General features: G+C 40.6%; 1 protein-coding gene across 1 annotated transcript in view; it reads right to left on the bottom strand.

Moving 5' to 3' along the window:
* Positions 1-24,124, bottom strand: part of MTUS2 (microtubule associated scaffold protein 2) — a 191,024-nt gene that overhangs the window by 156,150 nt on the left and 10,750 nt on the right. The window contains exon 3 of the mRNA XM_074152517.1: positions 15,939-16,145. Within this exon, the coding sequence (XP_074008618.1) occupies positions 15,939-16,145 (207 nt within the window). The remainder of the gene's footprint in view (positions 1-15,938; positions 16,146-24,124) is intronic.

Consider the following 24,124-nt stretch of genomic DNA (forward strand, 5'->3'; position numbering starts at 1 on the left):
GGAAAGCTTTGTGAAATGTCTTACATATATTAATTATAATTTCTTAATTGAAAAATTATCTGTTACCAAATACAGTCTTTTCTGGCTGTGTTCTGGCTATACAGACTTTTTCTTATGCATCAGAATATAATACACGTTAGGACCACATTTCTAGTTCCATGTTTTGTGGTCCATATGGAAGTGCCTTTAATGTCTAACTTCCCTCTTTGCTATTCTTTGATTAGCTTGTTCCAATTTCCCTGCAGTTCACATGACTCAGTTCTCTCTTTTCCCCACCATGTTAACAGGGAGGCAGCTCGACTGCTGGTTTTGTAAAAAAGTCACCCAGGGGATTAACTGAGCTCCAAGAAACTGCTTCATAAATTTGAATACTTTGATATGATAAATGCCAAAGCCAACTTTACAAAGATGAAGGATTATATGTACTTCACTGCTGAGAAGCTTCCATGCAAGTTCTCCCTCAGCTCAGGAAGTCTGGAGGGGACATGGCTGCATCACATAAAAGCACAAATGTTCCTAAAAGTTTTACCAAGGAAGTAGAGCTTTGTGCCACTGGAGTTGAGAACAAGTGGCTAAATGTGGCATTTGTGTCTAAACACTTCAAACGTGGTCCTGAAGCATTATCATGCTTTCCTGGACATAGCTTAGGGAAACTATCTCTTCTAGTGCATAGTTTCCACAGCTGGTGGTCATTTTCCTTGTGCTCCCAGGAAGCTCATCTCTGCATCTCTCAGATCAACCATCCTGGAGCAGGTCCAGGGTGCTGGAGGTACCTGGGTTTCAAATATCCCACCTAAACCTTCCAATATGGACATGAGCTCTGAGATGGTTCATGTGAGAAATGTGGCACATTCACATGTTCCTCACTTCTCCTTTCCACAAGGCAGTGCTAACAATACTTGCCTGCCTCCCAACAGTTTTCTGAAAGAAAGCCAATCGATATACACAATATTCACCAACACCTGTCAATAGAAACTGCTTTAGAAGCATCAATATATTAATCTGCACTTAGAGCAAATAAATTGGCTGAATAAATTTGTGCACTGAAAAGAAAGGTTTCTGTGTCTATCCATATCATGTGACACAGCAAGGATGAAATCTGTCACCACACTCCATCACTTCAGGCAGCAATAAAGTGCAGGGCAATTTCTACAGAATCAGTGTAGCTGGCACTAACAACACTGGGTGGAGAAGATCTCCATATTTCAGATAACTGGAGTTCTTTATGCAGCTGTAAAAAAAGTTACCCTTCAAGTCGCTACTAATCTATTGTGGGTTTTGTGTTTAGCAAAAGTGAGATATTTGCAAATTTAGGTTGTTTATTATCTGCTATTGGTGGAGTTCCCACTTGCAATCACAGTGGAAACACCCTGTTCCCAAGTCCCCTTAATGATATGGATTCCCAGCTGGTGCTGCAGCACGGTCTGCTGGAGACCACTCCTTCTAAGGTATATGGCACCGAGTACTTCCCATGAAGCCAATTAAAGAAATTATTCATGTTAATATGACTGCAAGTGATCCTTAAGCCCTTAATTACGCCCTGTATTTTTACTATTTAATTCCTACACACCACTCTGAGATCTTGGAGAGTTTGCCTTGAAACCCCGTGCTGTAAACCACCATGACCAGCTTAGGACTCCTGACGCAGGGTGTTGCCAGAGCCACCCCCAGTGTCCTGGTTTGAGATAGAACAAAAACAATCCCTTCCCACCTTTCAGCACCCACAGATTGCTCTGAAAGTTTTAGTATCTTTTATCCATCTCCTTTGAATCACTATTAGAAAAACTGCTTTATCTCCAGCACAGTACTGCAAAGATAGAAGGAAAGTGTAAAACTTAAAAGCCCCCCAGATCTTATCAGATGAACAGTAAGTCATATAAGGTGATCTGTTACCATATCTTTGCTAAAATGTTGCCAGACTTGAATAATTTGCAATCTGCTAAGCAGAATTTAGATTGCTGAGCAACAAAAGTCCAGTGCCAACTGTGTCTTATGTATCTCCAGGTCTGCAAGCTAATGCTAAAGAGAAATTGAATTTAAATAAATTTATTCCAAGCATAACCAAAATGCTGTAAATAACATATAACTGGATAGGCAGGAATATACAGTACATACTGCAGGACATAAAACACTCTAAGTGCTGTACCAGCCTAGCTTTCAGGGGTTTATTTTACTGCACTATGCTTCTACATCTCAGCTCTCACTCTTGAGGCACATTTGTATTAATATTATTAGGTCCAATACCAAGCCAAGGACAGGGATCAAGAAAGTTGAGAGCATTTGGCTCAAATCTGCGCTCTGGCTCGCAGTGAGACCCCCAAATTCAGAGCACTGCTTTGGACAAAATGTCAGAAGATATCAGCAGCTGGTGAGGATGGCTCCTCACCCCCGCCTCCTCCTTCCCCCAGCAGTCACACGCAGAGAGGAAGCACATTGGTGGCATCAGAGGCTTGTTAGCCACAGGCAGAATTTATGCACGCTCAGAGACCGCAGGGCTAATTTGATTGAACAAGTAAGTTATCCACTGCAATCGGTTCGTTCAGCCCTAGCTGCCAGCTGTGAGATGTTAGCGCACCTAGCCTGGGTCCAAGGTGAACCAGGGCATCCTTTCAAGCAGTGGGAGGACCTTGCGATGGAGATGGAAGCTGCAAAAAGTTCAGAAAGCTCAGTATAGAGAAAGACCTGACATCTTTACAATCCAGTAAGCGGAGTTTACTTCCCTCAAAAACTTCCCTCTAAAATACATTTACAATGAGGTAAAGTTTCAAGCAAGCATGCAGTAGTTTCCTGGAAGTATTATCAAAGCTAATTACATATACATTTCATTAGTTAATTACAAACTGCAAATGAGCAGGGTGAAGCTTTGTGCCTGCTGCAGTGGAGGCAAATGTTATCACAATTCTTATTCAGTGCCAGGCTTCCAAATCACGTGCATCCCTGGGAGCGTGCACGGTGCCATGGAAATGATGGACAGCACCAATAAGGCAGGGACTCCCTTGTCTAAAGGTATGAGGCAAGCCAGCAAAACAGAGATAGTGCACAGACTGAAACACTAATTGAACGGCCACATTTTTAAAACTGTTAAAATAGGGAACATAGTGTATTTTAGCAGGATGGTTACTCCAAATATATGGCCATAGGGGAAGGGGAAAAGTCACAAATGGATGACTGCAGAGATCAGAGGATCGCTGTTGATGACCGCAGAGAAAAAGTGGATGAAGGAGAGGCTCTGTGCAGACAGGTATCAGGATATGAGAAGCATTAAGAAGTGAAGCTAGTTACTAACCATTCTTCTGATACAGAAACAATTCTCACGAGGAAATAGTAATAGTAGTTAAGAAACCAGCATTTCCATCAATAGTGATTAAATCTCTATTGCCCAAAACAGAAGTGTGTAATTACAAACAAGAGGCATTTACCCTCTATTACCACATGGATTCTGTCACATCAAGCTGTTAGAGGACACTGCCCTTCCATGGGCCAAGGACCTGCGGTGGTTTGTCCTCACCCCCACCAGGGCTGGGCAGGTCCTTGCCGCTTTGCTTCACCTCTGCCCAGGCAGCAGTAGAGGAGCACTTCCCACAGCCCTCCACCAAGGGCAGAAACCAGCTTACGACAGCTGGTGAGACACCAGTTAGAGAAGGTTTGCCATCTATCCAAACCAATTTAAAAAAAAAATAAAAAATTACATGGTTACAGAACTGTGGGCTCCATGAAAAAGCCAGACTGTTTTAAAATGTGCCAATCTTTGATGTTTTAGACTAGTTCTAATAATTTTTTTAACATGATAGCTGGCATGCCCTAAAGTGGGGAATACCAAATTAATCCTAGCTGCAAATTGTTCAGCCTGACAATCCATAGTTTAATCTTCTGGCTGTGACTGAGAGAAAGCTTCTGTCACTTAACGCACTGCTTGGGGGCTTTGTTCAATTAATCTGAATTTTTTATCTGCAGATACTTTTGATTTGCACAACAGGTAGATGTCGGTTCAGGAGTGCACACATTCCCCAAAGCTTCCCAGCATCACAACTGAGCTCCAGTGCAGGATCGTTGGTAAGCCATGCATAATTCAGTATATTTCTTAGAGCGACTACCACTTTGCCAAAGGAGTGGGCCTGACGTGTGCACATAAGAGAGAGTTTCTTAGCATCAGCTTTTTTTCTTTTACATTTTCATGCATCTTACTTTCAGGTTTAAGCTTTTTTAAACTACATCTTAGACATTTTTAGAACATACTAACTATTAATGTGTTTGGAAGGCATACAGAGACCATGACGCTACCTCTTATTCTTCTTACTTTCCCACACAGCTTGACAGTGTACAGGCCTGTTCTGTATCTAAATTTACAAGCTGTGACAAGTGATAAATATCCTAATTCTAAAAAGCTATTGTGTACATCTGAGACAATTAAAATTCCTTAGATACCTAGATGCAGTACATAATACATTCAGCCAACATTAGAACATGTCAGAGAAGGAACGTTTTATCCCAGGACACATCCAAGCATCTAAAAATAGGCCTTCAGTTTAAATAAAAGTATTGTAATAATGTTCATTGGGAAATCCCCTTTCCTCAGATTACAAAAGTAATATTAATTCCGAGATCATCTTATGCTGTGCAGTAAGAACTGAGCAGAAGAGTTTACAAAAAGTGCCAAATAAATTATATATTCTTTTTTTTTTTTGGGGGAGAAAAATACTGGTTAAAAGTGATGTATTTTTAATTCTTTCCTCTAACCCAAGAAAGTGATACCACACACTTCAGGGCATGAACTGAGCTCTAGCCCACCCTAATCCACCCCTAGCAGCAGGAGAAGAGGAAGGGTTTCCCATAAATAGTCCAGGCTTGGTTGTAAGACATTTTGATCAAGACACACCATTTTACTCAAAATATATCATTCCTCCCTCAGTTTTGCTTAGTTTTCTCTGGAGGTTGTACATACCTTTCCAGGAATGGCTGGCAGGAAGACAGTATAACTGTAATGTATGATATAAAGGAAGTTAACCACTAACTAAATATAAATATTAAGCCATTATGGCACCTGAAATGTACACTATTTTTGAGATGTAAAGCAGTGGTAGGAAACAACTCATTCCTTTGTTTAGTGTATTTCTTCTCTACTTTTAGTGGTGAGAAAGAATGATGTCCCCAAATTCTTCTTTGCCCACTAGAAGCTATTTTCTTTCTTTGTGGTAGTTTGGTTAAGGAATATCATGGAATTTGTCTTCTTTGAGAAAGCTGCTTAAAAAAAGAAAACAGAAAAAGAAGACCAACATCATGTTCAGCTGGAGAAAGGTTCATGACACACAAGAACTAACAGAACTGGGCTCGTTTTGTGTCACCAAGGTCCACTGTGCAGAGTTCGTGTTGCTGGTCGTTGCTGCTGGCATCAGTCCACCAGCCAGGCAGCGTATGCATCATCTCCATTGTGTTCTGGACAGCAATGTCTACCTTTATACATAGAAACACACACCTTGCAGCACCTACTAGCCCAATTCAAACAGTGTGCGCTAAAATAACACAGTAGCCTTACGAACGCTTGGTGAATCCGCACACAGCAAGACATGTGCCCTGTTCTGAGATGCACCTCACCAACGCACGATCACACATCAAGGTTTGTATGGGAACGCTGCTGTCTATTCTGGCAAGGTCCAGTTCACATCTGTGAATCAGAACACTTTATTCTCTCTTTATTCTCATCCTAAATGCCCATATTTCTGCAATTCTGACTGTGTAGCCCTCTACGGACATAGCAATAGTAACTTAAAGTGCGTGAAATCATATCAGCAGTCCATGAAGTGGGGAACAGCATAAATTAAAGACTTACACCATGTAGCCCAGCTTAATTGACTCCTTGCCACAAGGAACAGAGAGTCAGGGCTTGTTTGCAAATCACAGTTCAACCCGAACAGCAGCAGCTTTCTCCTCCAACTACACCAATACCACAGGTGTACCCTTAAAGCTGCCACATGGGAGGCATGTTAGCTTTTCTCAGACTCATGCCCAAGGGATTGAACGTTTGGTAGCTGGTGGTACTGCTGATGTCTAGTGTGTCAACAGCCTACAGTTCGTGATAACTCCCACCTGGGAGGAAAATACTGTGCGATTGTTTACATTTTATTCAGCTTAGTGTTCTTGTTCGGAGGATCTCAGTTTGTCTTTTTTCTGCCTGTGCTGGTTTTATTTATTTCAGACCTCAGTCAGCTTTCTTCTAGTACTTAAATTAACTTTGGAAATCCCAAATTGAAAGCCTGTGGTCTCACACCTGTCACAAGACAAAGAACCACAACATTTTGAGCTGTTTACAGCCTCATGTAATCTTGCCCAGGCCTCTAGGGACTGTCAAGCAGGAAGTTGGAAGGAAAGGCTGTTTGAGCTGCAATTTTTAAGTTCTTGGATCACAACTCACAGACTGAAAGCTGCAAAAGATGCTGTTTCTTCTTTTTATTGCAGATATTCTCAAGAGCACCTGGAAGACTTACATAAATGACCTCAATTTTAGCCTGTTTGGACTAGATTAGTGTGATGGAAAAAATGTCATGGGTGATATTCCAGCCCAACCTCTAGATGGGAAAAGTTTTTCCTCTATAAATAGCGCCACACTCTTTTGGCTGTAACACTTCTCTCGCTACTAAATTAGAATTCACAAGTCTTCTGCAGGATTCATAATGGGATCAAAGATTAGAAACTTCTTTGAAGTTTGTCTTCCTTTGCTGCACTGTTAATACATACCTGCACTAATCCACCATGGTTCTCCTAAACTAATCAGTCACTCTCCCTCCCTAAAAGGGACAAGTACACAGGCTTTTTTCACTTCTCCATTTATTTGTGTTCATTATCCACACTTCATTTTGCAAGGGCATAACATTTTGTTAATTGATTTTTCATGTACTGTAAAGAAGCCAGCACTGTTTCTGAAACCTCTTGGTCTAACTGTGATTTTCTGGTATTATTTACAGTACTTATAGCTTTTGTCCTGTTTATTGCTAGTAAGGCACACAGTGGATTGAACTGTGTGCATAAAAAACTCATAATATTTCACCTTTGACAACAGCTATCAGTAACATGATTTCAATGAGATCATCATCTCAGACTCGCTTTTTTAATTTGGTCCTTCTTAAAAGAGATCAAAGACACATCGAATCTCAAGGTTATTTGCCTCTTGCTTAGGCAAACAAGCTAACAGCCTCATTGACACTAAGTAGAAATTACACAAGGAAAAATATAATTCAAAAATCTTTTAAAAATTTCCATAACTCAAAACTGTGACACACATATTTCTTTGTCTCACTGTGGCTCAGAAGTGGCTCATAATTACCATAGCAAACTTCTTGTATCTTTAAATTAATGCTTATTTTTGGAAAAAAAAAGTGTATTGTCATAGAGTTTGTAATGATTTTTGTCATTGACAGTAATAGGCTCAATTGGGCACTTGCTTGACTCATGGATTTTAAAGCTGGAGTCCCTCACTGTGCTCACCAGCTCTGACCTCATGGACAATACAAAATGCACAATTGAACCAGACACAATATGCAGTACTTTTTGGAGGCAGATCTTTATGGATTTGAATGTATCTAGATTTCTAGAAATTCAACAAGGTTGAATTTCAGAGACAACTGAAACCATGGATGAAGTCAGTGAAATACCCAGGTGAGCTGTCTTCAGTGATGAGCCCCATAGTTAGACATCCAGAATTAACCTTTTCTAAATATTGATTTATAAACTGCAATGAAATCCAGGAGAGGGACATGGTGAAGAGGAAAGTTTCTCAAAAGTCCTCCAGGGTCATACTTCATTAGTGGAAGACTATGAAGATTTTAACTGTGATTCCATTAGAAGGCAGATTAGTGCAGAAAAGAGAGGGGACAAAGAAGAAAAAAAAAATTAAACAAGTCAAAAAAGAGAAAAAGAGAAAGAGCTTCTTCAAAGCTTCATTTCTTAATTTTTCTTTGGGCTAAATTAAGAGATAAATCCATTCCGATGAATGCCCACAGGGTTCACTTCTAAACGAGTATTTCCCCCTTCATCACATAGAATAGGAAGATTAGAGTATGAAAAGGAGACAATTTATAGTGAGTTTTCTGGTCTTGAGAGGGGTTTTAATTTGGATGTGACAGATATGTTCCAGTTGCTGCTTGCCTTCATATCTTAAAAGGGACATTTTAAGTGCTACTGTTCTGAGTGCTGTGCATCCCCAGAAAGACATATGCTGTGCTTGTCCCCATTACAGGCTCTGGACTGACTTCTCCCCAGACTTTGAAAGTCACACTCCAGAAGCAGCTCTCTTCTAACCCTGGCTGCAGAGGGGACCAGACTCCTGTCCCACTCACATCCCTGTTGGAAGGGACTGCCTTCAGGTTCCCTGAAGACTAGAGGCCATAGAAAATGTGATTTAAAGACTCAAAAAAAAATAGTAATTTCAGAAATTTCACTGAATTTTCACTGAATTTTTTTAGAGTTGGAAGGGACCATAGAGATCATCTAGTCCAACTCCCCTGCTGAAGCAAGATTGCCCAGAGCATGTCAGAGCATGTTACTCAGGACTGCATCCAGGCGGGTCTTGAAAATCTCCAGAGAAGGGGACTCCACAACGTCCCTGGGCAGCCTGTTCCAGGGCTCTGTCACCCTCACTGTAAAGAAGTTTCTTCTCATATTTGAGTGGAACCTCCTATGTTCCAGCTTGTGCCTGTTGTCCCTCGTCCTCTCGCTGGCAACCACTGAAAAGAGTCTGGCTCCCTCCTCCTTCAACCCACCCTTCAGATACTTATAAGCCTTGATGACTTCACTGTTTTCTTTGTATCCCTCTAAGGAGCAAAGGAAGCCCATTATACGAAGCCCATATATATACTAAAAAAAGTAGTCATGATCTCCTATTGAGCAGGGCAGAATGAAAACAGCCACAGGACTTCTTTAAATACAGAAGGGGCTGATGAAACAGCCTGGTATAGGGGTACTTAAGCAGGCTGCCACAACAGCTACATTTATAAGACTGATCATTGAATCAACACGTCCCCACAGAGTCACAGGGAGAGATAGTTTGGGTGCCTGTGATGGGAATAATCTAATCATGGGGCGATGCACCACCTTCTCCAGTGAAACTGGTGTCTGGCAACCTGGTGTGTGAGCGGTTTGAACTGCTTTTTACCCTCTGAAGATTAAACACCAAGAGTCATAGTGACTAAATTAGGCACTTATAATCAGTCAAATAATCCTGTGTGGAAATGGGCCAGGAAAGAGGATTTGTCACTATCCATTTCTTCCTTGTCGCCCCATTACCCAATACCTGTGCAAACATTTGTACTCTCCCACCCCATTTTATGGATGGGAAAGTGAGGTGGATAATTTAGGTCACTTTTAAAAAGCCAGACAGAAATAAGTGCCAAAAACTGGAACTGGAGCTGCCAGATCTGAGCCAGGACAATTTTAGCACACAGACATAGAATCTCCCAGACCGGCTTTCTTACACCTAAAACCGCAGATTTTGTATGGCATTTTACAACAATAACAAACATGATGATTAAGCACTCCATTGAAGTTGAGCTGGCACAAGAGCTTGGCAAAATTCTTTCAACTGTTCTTTGCTCATAAAAAGCAGGCTTTGCAGAATCAAGAGTTTCATGCATTTTTTTCAGTTTTGACAAACTTCAGCTCAGTAAATTTGCAACCCCTCCAAATGTTTCAGGTTAGCATCTTCATATAAAAGTAGTTCTGCATTTCCAAACCAGCTTGATCTTCTTGCCTCTACATACTCATTGCAGGGAGTGGTACAGACCCTCCCAGTGTGGTACCGCTTCCCTCTTCTGTGTGCTCCGACGGACAGCGGAAGGGATAACAGTGTAAACAGTAACAACATTATCTAAGCTATTACAATATTATCACATTTAAAATACTATCACAAGCTCCTTATCTAAAACTCACCAAAATTCATGGACAAATTATACTTCAGCACTGTTGTTTCAATCTCTGCAAACAGAGAGAAACTGCTGTGCCCACACCTGCAAGTCATTCTTTGAAGGATTTTTTTTTTCCCAGCTGTAACAACTAGAGTATGAAAAGTAAATGTTGAGAGACTAGAAGGCAGCTAAAATGTCTTTTCAGCCCTTGCTGACATACTGCACTTTTCCAGATGCTTTGCCCCACAAAGCTGAAAATTCTAATTTGATACTGTTCTATTTTAGTCCTATTCAGAGTGAAGTGATGGCATAAAGTGATTCTTTCATCAAAACATTGGTATCAGAACAAGATCAGAAGGAAAAAAAAAGACTTTTTTTATGTAGGAAAATGAACACAAAACCAGTCATAGAAATATGATTGGAATGTATCTTCATATAGGAAAATCTTTGTATTTACTTATGTCTTTAAGAACAATTGGTATATCTATCACATCACAGTTTTGAATGTTCTACCTTTTTTGAAGGCAATTAGCCATCTATTCAAGGCTTCTGTGCTCACTTTAATTTCCCCATCTCTCCACCCACCTGAATCTGACACTTTGACATCTTTGCATATTAGAATGGAAATTCAACATTTAGAAAGGCCAAGCAACACAAGGTCAAAAACCAGCATGAGATCTATATCTTGAAGAAGGGATTGTGGAAGTTTACACAAAACAAGCAGTTTCATAATTCTATAATTTTAAACAAAACAATAGCTGTCGTGAGATACTAACGCAAGTTTTGAAATATTCATCACCATTTTCTTGCTCAGTTTGAAAAGAAATTGCTTCAGCACTCAGAGCTGTGGGGAGATATTGAATAGCATTATGTCTTTTAGTCTAGCACCTTGCTGAAGAAGAATTGCCTCTAACACCATGCTATTATTCTATTTTAAGAATCTTAAGCAACAGGGATTTCATCACTTGAGTTGAAAGATTATTTAACAGACTAGTAGACCTTATGCCTACAAAGTATTTCCTGATATTATACCTACATTCTTCCATTTCCTAAACTCATGGCAGTTATCATACCTCAACTCATTCTAAACAATGTCTTTCTTCCAATCCTCCACATATCAAACTGTTTCAAGGTGCTTAATGAACTGTTTCCCATGTGGTACTTACAGCACGTTAGAGTCTGTTCTGATGAAGTACATAAAACTAATTACACAAGCAGGATATTCAGATGAACACTAGAAATGCAGATACAAGCAAGTGAGAGAACTCTATGCCCCTTAAAGTAGCGAAAAAGAAAGTACAGCCTGGGCATCATGTTACTGTACCGCAGAATTACAAGATAATATTGGGAACCACATCCCACAACTGTGGGCCTTTGGTGTTCAAAGTAAAATTCAAATTCAAAACCTCTTAGGCAAATTTTATTGGGGCAGACACAGGAGAAGCTTCAATATAGTGTATTTAAAATTCCAAAGGAAAATATGTGAAGTTAATTATTTTGTTACAAGTTAGCTATTTAGGGCTTTTTTTCCTTATGGTGACACAATTGTTTCACTCCACTCCAAATCATACTGGTTTCAACCTTAACATGACTTTGTTAGTCACTCATTTTTTATCATATTTAGCAGAGAACACTAACACCCTTTTTAGAATGAAGTATCTGAATTTTTCAATTCTAGCCAATTTGGAGTGAAAACAAACTCAACAAGGTTTTTGACATGCAAAAAAACCTCTGCCTAAATAAAGAAAAATTGTTTAGAAGAGTATGTATTTTTAAACCTCAAAAGTAGCAGGCCAGAGCTGAGTATAAATGTGAACTTTTCAGGTAATCTTAAACAGAAATGTTACTGGAAAACCTACCTGTAGCATGGAACAAACTAGGGTGAGGGGGGGCACTAATAGCAGGACCTGGAGCTGAGCCCCAGCCCAGGGCTTCCCAGCTGTCCTACATATTGTGGTGTCAGGCCATATGGCTTTGCCCCAGCAGAAGACCTCATCTGTGCCTTGCTGCAGATCAGTACAGAGCTTACCATGTGGAAAGCCATGGGATGAGAGGTGTGAAAGTGGCAGGGAGAGCTGCACACTCTGCACCAAGTGGAGAGAAACATTAGCAGCAACAAAGGATGGACCCCCTCATTAGTATGGCAAGTTCTCACTGCCTTCATTTCTCTGAGTTGTTTTGTTCAAACACATCTGCCCTTGTTCGCCATTTGGAACAAAGAGCTCACCTTGTAGCACTTTAACCATTTTGTTTTGAACATAGCAGGGCAGTCAGTGGTGAGCTGCAGTGAGCATCCTAGGACCCAGCTTCGAAATGGAGCAGTATGTGGCTTCTGTCATTGCATCCCTCAGTAAGGCAAGAAGTGAGGCAAGGAGAGAAGCTGCCTCGCATGCCACCATCATCCTGAAAGAGCTTCACACACCCTGGCTCCCCTGTGTGCAAAGCACAAGTTACATGTAAGCACCAGAAAGTGGATTTTAAGTGGTCAAAATGGATCAGTGACCCTGTCTTGCAGTTCAGGTCCCTGCCCCAGAAGCTGGTGAGATGCTGGGTGGTTTGGCCATCAGAGCTGTCCTTCCAGCCTCAGCACACAATTGGGCAGGACCCCATAGGAACAGAGCACCGTTATGACTGATTCTGATTAGCAGCTGATGGCATGGCTGTTGAAATTGGCATGTTACATGGATGCAAACAGCATCCTGGCTTATACCCATACCCCAAGGGCGGGACTCCAGGAAAGACCAGAGAGCAAGCAAGCACGTCCTGCCTGCCCTGTCCCTACCATAGGAAAAGAGCACAGTCCCACCGCTGCAAATCCATTTAATTGAGTCAATCAGAATATGTGAGCTATTGCCAGAAAGTCAGTCAAAGAGTGTAGCACAGGCTCTGCGCACATCTAGGTTTACTGCTTTCAGAGAGGTCAAGGGAAGGGGAGAAATCCGGTGAAGAACAAAGCTCCCGCATCACATCTCCATTAACAAACCTTCCCACAACACAAACATCACGTCTCCTCACTTTAAACAAGTGGGGGTTGACTCTCTAGACAGCATTTAATCAGTATTGGCATGCCAAAATGAGATGCTAGTTGGGACTTCTGAAAAGAAATGTAACCACCACGGGTTTGGGAAGAGCTAACACCACAAGAAATCTGGCAGGGGAGAGAAAAGCAAGCACAGTATCACTCTAGGACACCTTCAAGAATCACTTTTTCCCCTAAAACACTCTGCCCCTAAAACAAACCTGCTTTCCTCTCACCCAGCCATAGCCATCTTCTTTTTAGCAACTTAAAATACATCATGTTTTTTTTTTTACAGCAGATATAAGATCTTGAGGTGATCCCCTCCATTTACAACAGTGGCAGCCCCTCTATTTATAACATATGAACACTTGTAAGATGTTTTCAATTACTTCTGTCTCCCTGTCACGCAGAGATGCTGCTTAAATAGGAAATTGTGTTATCATATATCTTTGAACATCTCGAAGGCTAGATCATTTTGCATTTTCTACCCTACTGAGCTAGGAAATTAACAGTAAAACTTTACCCTGCCCTGTAGGAAGCCTGATTTAGTCAAAGACATGATCTCAGGTAGTAACTACAGAATCAGCTATTTATTTAATTTAAATAAAACCATTCTTCCAGCAGACAGTGAAAGGAAGAAATTATATGTCATGCTAAGATTCCTGAGCCAATACTTCTCCCCTACATTCACTCCTGGGTTACTTTCTGTGGGTGTTGAAGCGCACTGCTGATGTGTGTTAAATAAGATGCAGTAGAATGGAAAACAACTAATTTGTGCTCCCTGGGTGTTGGGCAGCTAATTTAACTCTTGCTGGTACATGGACTATAAATAGAGAAAGATGATACAGTTTCACACTGATAACATTTCTATGAAAGTTAAAAATTCAACAATAAGGAAACATTTTTTTTTCCTACCTATCTGTCCTATCAGGAGTGATGAATGGGAATTGTGTTGCCTTTAATCCAAAGAAAGCGGGTGATGTTAGGTGTCTTCTCCTGTGATGACTTACCCGAGGGCTAACACCCCTTCTCCCTCATTTACCCCAGTCCAGGACGAAGCATTATCCATTTGGAATTAAAGACAAACCAAACCAGTTGTGACTGCTGGACTGGACAGCTGTGCATGTCACAGGAACCACATCAGAGAGATGACCATTAGGAAGTGCTCATTCTCTTGCTCTCCCATGGAGATGGAGGGGAAGGAGACAACTACTTAGATAAGCTATCTAACTTGTTGGCAAGAACAGAAATGATAGGTCCTATTATTCATCAGGTGACAGGCTCAGCTCGTCTCTGCATGAATTTGTACGAGCAGAACACTTCCCCTGGGTAATTTCCATACTCATCAGAAACATTCTTGTAACACACACAAGTTGGTCACAGCATCCTAATCCTAACATTAAAGAGGATTACCATCTTCAACCAAGTGGGCTGGAATAAAGTGTATGCACCAAATACTTCCATGCCCTTCTGTTACCTGAAGCATAGTTTCAGTTTTTTTGGGCTCAACGTACAAATATAATATAAAAATACACCATAATACACACATTAATTTTTTTTTAAAGATTAATTAAGAGACAGATGTAGCTTTCTGGGTCTGAATTTACTAATGCTTCTTCCACAGTTTTTGAACAGAAAATGATTGACTCAGATTCCAAAGTCTGGAGTATTTCCCTTTTAGAGAATTCTAAATTGGGTGAACCTGTATGCATCCACTGTGTTCAAGGATAGTTCTATACCTACTGATGTCACTTTTCACAGATTCACACCCGAAATTCCTAGAAAACAACATTTCTTGCAGAGATGTAGCTTAGATCTAACCAGAAATCAGGTATTTCTGTCCCTAAGAATAACTGAAGACAAAAAGGTTACAACACCACATAAAAGGAAAAGGTTTCCAAAGGCATAAATGTAGGGTAAAAACACAAAGCCGAAGAGGTTAACTACCCTCAAAGTTCACTAGGAAATAAACAGAAATGAGCAATTAGTCCAGCAGTAAAACAGGATACAAGTGTATGTTTGGGGACATTGGAGAAGTTAAAACTCCCGGGACACATTAGTCTTCAGCATTTCAATTACCCCATATAAAGGGGGAAATAGAAAATCTTTATGGTTTTTAACTATTTTCATTTTCTTTGTTTTAATTAATTTCAAATTAATACAAACACTGAAAGATTTAGGAGCCTGCAGCACCTTGTCTCCTCTAGTGCTTCATATCATGGTCCCGCCTGTCTGTACCCCTCCCGGGCTGATACCACTTGCTTTGATATTGACACAGTTCAGCCTTAATCCAGTCTTCAAAGGAAAAATGGACATGAAAATCCCTCATCTCCCTTTCCGCTCTGAGCCCAGGGCACGCACACATTTCCCAAGGACTGCACAATCCAGTGGGTATTATTTTGTACTTAATAAAATTAACAATCGTTACAGAAAACAGGATTTGAAATGACATTTCAGCCACAGGATCCTTCCAAGTCTGGTAGATGAGACAATAGCTATGATATCAGTTGTGATCCCTTTCATATCACTGGCATCATTTGATTAATTTTCTAAAATAAGTTTATTACACTGCATATTAAGAGGCAGAAGAAAAGCAGATGAGAAAGACTATGTTGCTCATCTTAGAAAATCTTTGTTCTAAACTGTTCTGCCTGGCTGCAAGGTACTTACCAAATACAGTTTACTGTGATTATTTAGTGAATTCATCTTATAAGAAGGGACATTCTAATTAAAAACAAAATACAAAAAAAGCCTCTGGTTCACTCTTAATATGATTTTCTCTGCAGCAGGGAAACCAGCTCCTTCTATATGCACATTCAGCATCTATTCATCTATTATTGATAATATTTTTAAAAATCCCGCTGGGAAATCAAGACACCAAACTTACAACTCAGTGGCACAGAAGAGATTAGTGAGTGCTGCACAGATTACATTAGTCCTAAATTAGATGCAAACTCCAGTCTGGACAATTCTGGAATACATCTATTTAATATTCCCCCAGAAAGAAGGCCACACTTTGGACTTACGGTTGGTTGTCCTGCTTTGATCACTCTGAGCACTGTCATTTGACTGGTTGCTGGAGACAGAGGATACGCTTGAGCTCCTGACAAAACCAAATGCAGCCAACTTAGCTGCTGGCAACCGTGAATAACCTGGAGGACGGAGTCCAGACTGGCACGGCTTGGGGAGATTTGACTTTGCAGCACTTGGACATGAGCCTTTCTTAAGATCAACTGAAAGAAGAAAAGATAAAGAAATTTTTATTAAAGAAGCTAAACTGGGACATGCTGAACATTACCTGTACCACTCAGCTACATAAAGTCACTATAAAGACCAAATATGAAGTTTAACAGCTGTTCAAACTGCAGCGATGTCTTATTCTTTGCTCCACTAAAAAGTTCTGTGCCACAATTACAGGTCACAAACATTTTTAAAATGTGAAATGCAGCAAGGACCTATAAGGAATAACTCAAACTTCCAGAAAAGTAACATAGTTCAAGTGTGCTAAGATTTTCTTTAATGCTATCTTATGCTATCTTCTTTTATGCTGTATCACTTTCTAATTTTACATTTGTTATGTGCCAATTAAAAGAAACTCAGAGACAAACACACTACACATAGTCTCCAATTTTGGAAGCTCTTGTAGAACGCCAACAATCCTTCTCAAGGACACAGGACTTCTTTGAATTCCATCAAAGAAAACACTTCTTTGAAGACTTTCTTTCAAATTTTGCTAAAACAAAATGCCCTTTTCTTGCCCCAAGCCTGCAAACAAGGACATGCCTGTAACTAACATCCTACTAGCCATTTCCATTGATGGAGTCCACCTCACTATAAACCCTAAGCCTACACAAATGACATCAACCAAGTCTCAGACAACTACCAATAGGAGGCTTATAATGGATGAATTTAGGCAACAAGAGTAGTTCATCTACCATGTTCATCTGTGCTAACTACTAACTGGTCATCTGTCTCCAGCTTGTGTCCTAACCCATATTCTGTTGCTCTTGCTTAGGTGAACTTTCCAAGGCAAATCGAGAAACAGGTCCATAAATAACACAAGCTGTCTTCATAGAAGGACCACAGCTTAGAGTTTGCTTTTGCTTGGAAGGTCTGGATACCAAGTGGATCTGGACCTTAACTACAGTTCGGACAGTTTTCCTTTGTACTTTTGACAATATCAGATTCCTGTTCCTTGTGAAATCCTGAGCAGCAAAAATATAAACACTTCCCCCCCTACCCTCCCAACTCCCCCAAAACCAAAGTTCTACGAATGCTGAGTGTTTAAGCAGCCATCAGGACTAGAGGGTTAGGAGACAAGTCAACATTAAAACTATCAACATCTTCTGCCAGAAAAGGCCACAAAGTCACCCTTTTTCCATTCTCATTTGGTGAATGCTATTTGTGCATTAGCTTGACACATACTTCAAAGGAAGAAGTGAACATTCATAATATAAAAGAAAAACAGAAGTTAAATGCACAATAAGAATATGGTCTTCATATTATTACAGTATTTAATTCTTTTGTAAACTATGTAGGTCACAGCGTGATTAATTTTAATGAAGCATTACACTTTGAGGAGACTTTATAGAAAACAAGACTAATTCCTTTGAGCAGAAAAATGTTATGGGGATTTTGAAAGATAGTTGTGTACCTCATCACAATAATAATACTAAGCTTTGTTTAACAAAACTAAGCCTTTTCTTTTGAAGTAGAAATATGTGTAACACCAAGCTAAAAGGAGTTTTGTTATCCTATAAAACACATTCCTACAAAAGACATTAAAAAATGCTCCTTGCTCAATGAACAAAATAAGTTATATACTATGGACTCTTAAAATTCATTTTTTGCACCCACTTTTCACAAGTTGAGGCCTTTATTAAGACACAAGGAGATGGATCTCTGACCGCAGCACCTTTACCAGCCCAGAGGAGAACATGCTGTGGAGAGTAACCCAAATACAAATAACAAATATCTGCAGTGTGTAATAAAGGGGTATTAAAATCCCTGTTCACTTTTCTTGGCATCAACAGGGACAGTTTTAGACTCTGATCCTTCATTTGAACTTTGTGAAGATGGGCTCAGAGGTAGCTGTGGGCTCCAGGTGCCGGTGAAGAGCAGTGCACGCACATTAGCATGGAGAACAGATAAACAGATAAACATCACTGTTTACTGCTAGGCTTGTGCAGCATTGCTTTGATAGTTGTCTATTACAGCTGGTTTATGGTTATCTGCAAAGCACCATCAAGCCAGATTTTTTCCCTCCCCGCTGCTGGGGACATAAATGACTCCACAGCAAAGTACTACAGACCCTAATCTCGATGCTTCCCTCAATGTTACCAACACAGCTTACAATTAGTGTGAATCACATTAACTGATTTTTCATGAGGGAACAAGAAAAAGGCTTTAAGAGTCCCAAATGCTAGAAATGACAGGGTAATCATTGTTTGAACAGAATCTCTCTCTTTGACAGAACTAGTATCTTCCTGCATTAACAACTACTGCACAAAAGGACTCAGATTGGTTTATGCCAGTGCAAGACGGCATTTTTGCTACGGAAGGATGATCCTGTGCTTTCCCCCTTCCACAAACAGGCTTGTCATGCTCCCACCAATGCTGATACAAAGACTTCAGCAGATTTTTCGGTGGCCCAGACCATCTTGCTTACTCAGATGGCTGCAGAGTCACATGCTTGCTGTCTGGGCATGGCCAAACATGAGGTTTGCTAGCTATTTAAAGGACACAGAGGCAACTGTGGGCGATAAAAGGCACATAACTCACTCATAGTGTGCAAAATAGTCCCTGTGTTGCAGTGGTGGTGGGGCCAAGCCCAGGTAGCCTCCAGATCTGAAGCAGAGGCAAGCACCTGTGGCGAGTGACCACAAGAGCAAGGAACCTGGCCAGGTCAGCGGCAGCAGGGAGAAGGTATGGGACTGGCTCTTGTGGGTTTCACAGGCTTCTGAAAAAAGCACCAGCAGGCCTGCACTACACAAGCTGAGAGTTGAGATTCCTTCTTCCTGAGAACCTCTGAAAATTGAAGTGAAGGGAGAAATGTTTCAATTTTACAGCAAAAAGCTATAAATATCACAGATTTCCTGCAGCAGAATAGGGAATATTCCACTGGGGCGGTGGGGGAAGAGGGGGGGAAGTGGTTAGAAATGGTTTTATTTAAAAAGCATTTGAAATGCGCTTGCCCTAGGATGGTGAGGTTCACCTGGGACTCCTATGTCCCCAGTTCCACCGCAGGGATGCCCACACAGGCTGTCTGTTCTCTGCATCGCTGTGCGACCAAGCACCTGCAGTCTGTGGCACACCACAGGTGTCACTGAAGAACTTCTCTAAAACCAGGAGGTTTTTGATGACAAATTGCTGCCCAGTCACCTCTACCTTTTGTTCAAAATCATTGGCAGGCTGAGAGAGCTGGGGTTGTTCAGCCTGGAGAACAGAAGGCTCCGGGGAGACCTTATAGCAGCCTACCAATATCTGAAGGGAGCCTACAGGAGAGCCGGAGAGGGACTCTTTGTCAGGAAATGTAGTGACAGGATAAGGCGTAACAGTTTTAAATTGGAAGAGGGGAGATTTAGATTAGATATCAGAAAGAAATTCTTTACTGTGAGGGTGGTGAGGCACTGGAACAGGTTGCCCAGGGAAGTTGTGGATGCCCCATCCTTGGAAGTGTTTAAGGCCAGGTTGGATGGGGCTTTGAGCAACCTGGTCTAGTGGGAGGTGTCCCTGCCCATGGCAGGGGCGTTGGAACTAGATGATCTTTAAGGTCCCTTCCAACTCTAACCATTCTATGATTCTATGATTCTCCCAGACCGTGGCACAGGATTCAGTGTTTTTTCTCACAATTTCATGCATGTTTTGGTTTATGACTTCAATTCAAATTCCTTCTGAACTACCAATATTTTGTATCCTGAACTCATCATTGCCCTTAAATTATTTTTCACTTCTCTTCTTTGTAATCCAGCTCTTCTTTACCATGAGGACCTGGGGGCAGGACATTAGCCTCATTAGGGATGCATTCAAATCTTTAAGTCATTTTGTGTCTTCTTCCTCATTAAAATACATGAGACATCAGACTATTGTACGTATTTTCTGTTCTAAATATCATCAAGTTTTGCGGTGGATGTTCTTTCTTTATTTCTGTTTCTTAGAAGTATAGAAACACTCCTGCGAACAAGGGCTGGGAGGTCAAAACAAAAGTTATTTTAATGAGAAGCTTTCGTTTTAATAAAAATCTGCCAAAATAAACCTAAAATATTGGCAAAAAACATTTCCAGCTGTCTCACTGCCTGAAGCTAATTATAGAATTAAGTATTGTTGTCTGTACTGCACACAAGTGATTTTATATGACACTTCAAGCTGTTCCCATCTAGAAACATGAAAACGTTTTGAGGTAGGGACTGATTGACACAAACTGGATGTGCCTGGGGAGCCACAAGAAAAGTCTGAGCTAGACTTCATATGCATTCCTACCACACATGAATCGTGTCTCCATGCGCATGTATAACTAAAGAGCAACTTTCATGGGACTTCTCTGTGAAATCTGAAATAGGTTTTAGCTAAAATGAATGAAAAGTTAAAGTAACAAGTTACACAGAATTGTTCTTTTGAAAAAGAGTAGCGCTTCAAGATTTCAGCTGCACTTCAGATCCTCTTCAGGGATCCTTGGCAAGCCTTTGTTTACTTGTGGTGGTTTTGAGTTTTTTTTGACAAGCATTTCCCTTAAAACTTTAATCATTAGGTCTCATTTTTCTCAGAGAGCTCATTTGCTTTTATAGGGTACTCTGACCATCATTATTCTCATTTCATATTGGGGAATCTGGGGCAAAGAAGTTACCTGTGAGGTTATGGAATTAGTCAGAGATAATAAAAACAGAGTTAACCCACCTCAGATTTAACCCAAACTTTGATATTTTTGGAGATTACAAACAAATCATGCAAGTAAGAAACCTATTCTGTTGCCGTTACCTCTGTGGCTTTCCTGTTATAGACATAATGACTACTCTCTGGACAAGAACTGAGGAAAGGAGCTTTAAAATAGAGGCTTTAATGATTTATACCTAAACAGCAGTGAGCAGGTTGTGCCCAGCTCCCTTGACGGTCTCTCATCCTAATACTGTCAAGCCTGGGACAGTTCAGTTCCAAAGGCAAAACAGTTGTCATTGCTGAACATCAATTAATTTCTGATCAGCCAGTGCACCATCATATGGTAGGAAATGCTCACATCTCTTCCTTCTTTAAAAGCACAAAGAAGCTGCTCTGTGCCACCCCAGCTCCCAGGCAACCCAAGGCTGGTTAGCTCTTTCTCACCACCCCAAGAATTTGTCAGCTTGTGCTTCACTCAAACTGCAAAAGTTTGTGTTAGCTTTGTAGCTGATGCAGCAGCATCCCACAGAACCATCCAGCACATTTTCCACTGAAAGCCTAGAGCACTGAAAGCTCTGTGCACCAGAGACACATCTCACCCCCACAGCTGCTGCTCATGAGATCGGCTGCTCAGAAGCCCTGTGGGTGCCCAACCAGTGACGATGCTTTGCTCTCACCAGGGAGGAGCTATGGTATGAAGTGTCTGCCTGCTGCTGCACCCAGACTGTTACTGGCAGCGTTCTTACAACTGACAATTTGGTACAATAGTCATCTAGACAACTCTTCTCATACAACGCATTTTGGTTCTTTGAAGACACAGTAATTGCTGGGAGCAGAGAGGTGGCATATAGCTGTCTCAAGTATGATGACAAATGTCCTTAGCAAAACTCTGAAGTGTGTTTCTCCATTTGAAGCACCTAATTTTTCTTTATGTAATACAGTAAGATTGCTCTCCCAAAGAAAGCAGAGAGTACCAATTGAAAACACTGCAGATTAGTGGAGTATAGAGAATATATTTCCTCTCTGAATTCTCCTTGTCACCTTTTTCCTTAAACAATTAAAAAGTTTGCCAGCTCAAATCCAAGTACCTCAGGCTGCAAACCTATAAAATAAGCACACAGCTGGAGTAGCAGTAACGCAACATTTCAGGAAGTAAGATCAAACACCTTTTCTATCATTAAATCTCAGTTACTTGTTCAAGTATTAGGTATTTCTGAGAATAACTGTGAAAGCAAAGCTTTCCTACCAGGAGACAGCTGTAGACATATTGTAGCATTCATGATGAAATACATTATACATAAGCAAAAACACAAATAAATGGATGTATCTCTGTGTGTCTGAGTAATCAGAAACACTGCTGTCTTGATTTATATATAAATTGTATCTTTAGCAAGAATTGCTTAGAAATGAGAGGAACTGCTAGACCCTCAGGACTGGCAAATTTAATACACAGAGAGGTGACAAGGAAACAACATTTCATTAACTCACTCTTTGAGAAAAAAACCCCCACGTAAATACTACTGAAAAACGTAGAATTAAGTGAAGTTAAACAGTAGGATTAAGTGAAGTTTTAATGGTGAGATCTCTGTTACACTTTTCAAAATCAAACATTAATCCCATCAAAATCATCAGCTAATTAATGCGAATCCTAACATGCTTGCTCCAAGAAGTCTTTATAACCAAGGAAAACATATTCATAATTTATATGTTATAGACACAATATCGTTCAATGCTTGTTTTGAATTACAAGTTTCCCATAGAAAGAGCAAAGTCAATTTACATAAAATAAACAAATGTTAAGCTTTCAGAGACACTATTTAACCTTTAAATACATCACGATTCAATGACTTCCTATCTTACCTACAGCTACAGTGCAGAACGCTTTTTCTAACAGTCAGGCTACTTACCTGACCCATCTGAGGCAAAGCATCACCTAAGGAGCAGCACTGATTAATAAGGCACTCACAGCCAATGCCAACACTTATGCCATGTCCTACAGATGAAGGATCACTGCTCCAGTCACATTTTAGGCATCGCACTTGGAGATTACACTTCTGGGATCATTCATTATTATTTTACTTTCTACCTGGTGTGTCTTAAAACTAACGAAAACATTAATGTACTTAATGTACTTGCAGTCCATCTCAGCAGTTCAGGGATTTAATTATCAATTACTTTAGAGTCAGTTGTGTGAGTATTATACACGGGCCAAACCACTCAGCTTATCAGTGCTGCTTAAGCAGACTGCTACATTATGAATGGCATGGCAGAGGGGAATAAAATCCTCATTATGAAGCACTGCTTCTGTCCTCGATACTGTGCCATGGTGGTTTCAGTTTAAAAGCCTCTGTGGTACCTCACACTTTGTCACAGGATGGCAACTGCTAGATCCTTCTGCTTCCATTACCCCAGGGTGGGACTGAAATCACTAGGATTAGAAACTGGATTAAAAGCTCAGGATCGAGCTGCAAGAGATGCTGATTAGCACTCTTGAAGGCAGGACTGGTATCCTTGAGAGAAAAATACCTCCTAGTCCCCAGCTGCTTTTGCTGCAGTCAGCCAAGCCCTCACACGCCACAACACACGTGAGCAAGGGGCTTACCAGCACCGCTTCCAGTACGCTGACCATATGCTCATGCATTTCATTTGCTTATATTTGTAAATATGACTCTATTGAAGCTATGTTTAATCCTGTTGCTCAAATATTGCATCAAAACCAATAATGCAGATTAAAGTTTAATACCACAACTAACTGCCAAATTAATGGAAAGTGATTGACAGAAAGTTGAAAATGGTATTGGGTACCTTAGAACAACTGGCTAGACGGTGTCTGGCCCTGCTCTGAGCCCTTCCACACCAGCTCTGGCATGCCAGTGACTGCTGTCCCATCCAGCCCCTCCACAACAACCCATCTCTGGTCTGCGTTTGTGCACCAGCGTGGACATGGATACAAGAATCAGTTCTCTGTTGCCCTCCCACTCCTACACTTGTCAGCTGTCACTTGAGCCTCTTTCACGAGCAATTCATTCTTCTTAAAAGAAATTATTAAGGATGAACAGACTGGTATGCTGATTTATGAAGTTATACGTTGCTAAGAGAAAGATTAAGTCATTCAAGGTAAACAAGGAAAAAGGCTTTGTACAAGAAAAAGGTTATTATAAGCCAATCTTGAATGGATAGTTGGGAAATAAAGTGTCAAAAGTAAAAGAATGTAAAGTATCTAACATAAAGTATCAGAAATAAATGACAGATGAATAACAGGAGGCACTGAATCAACAGAAAGCAATGGGAAATACTTTGCAACAGAATAAGATGTTATAGAAAAATTAAACATGTTCTT

This window comes from Numenius arquata, chromosome 1, assembly GCF_964106895.1.
Source record: "Numenius arquata chromosome 1, bNumArq3.hap1.1, whole genome shotgun sequence".
Lineage (NCBI taxonomy): Eukaryota > Metazoa > Chordata > Aves > Charadriiformes > Scolopacidae > Numenius > Numenius arquata.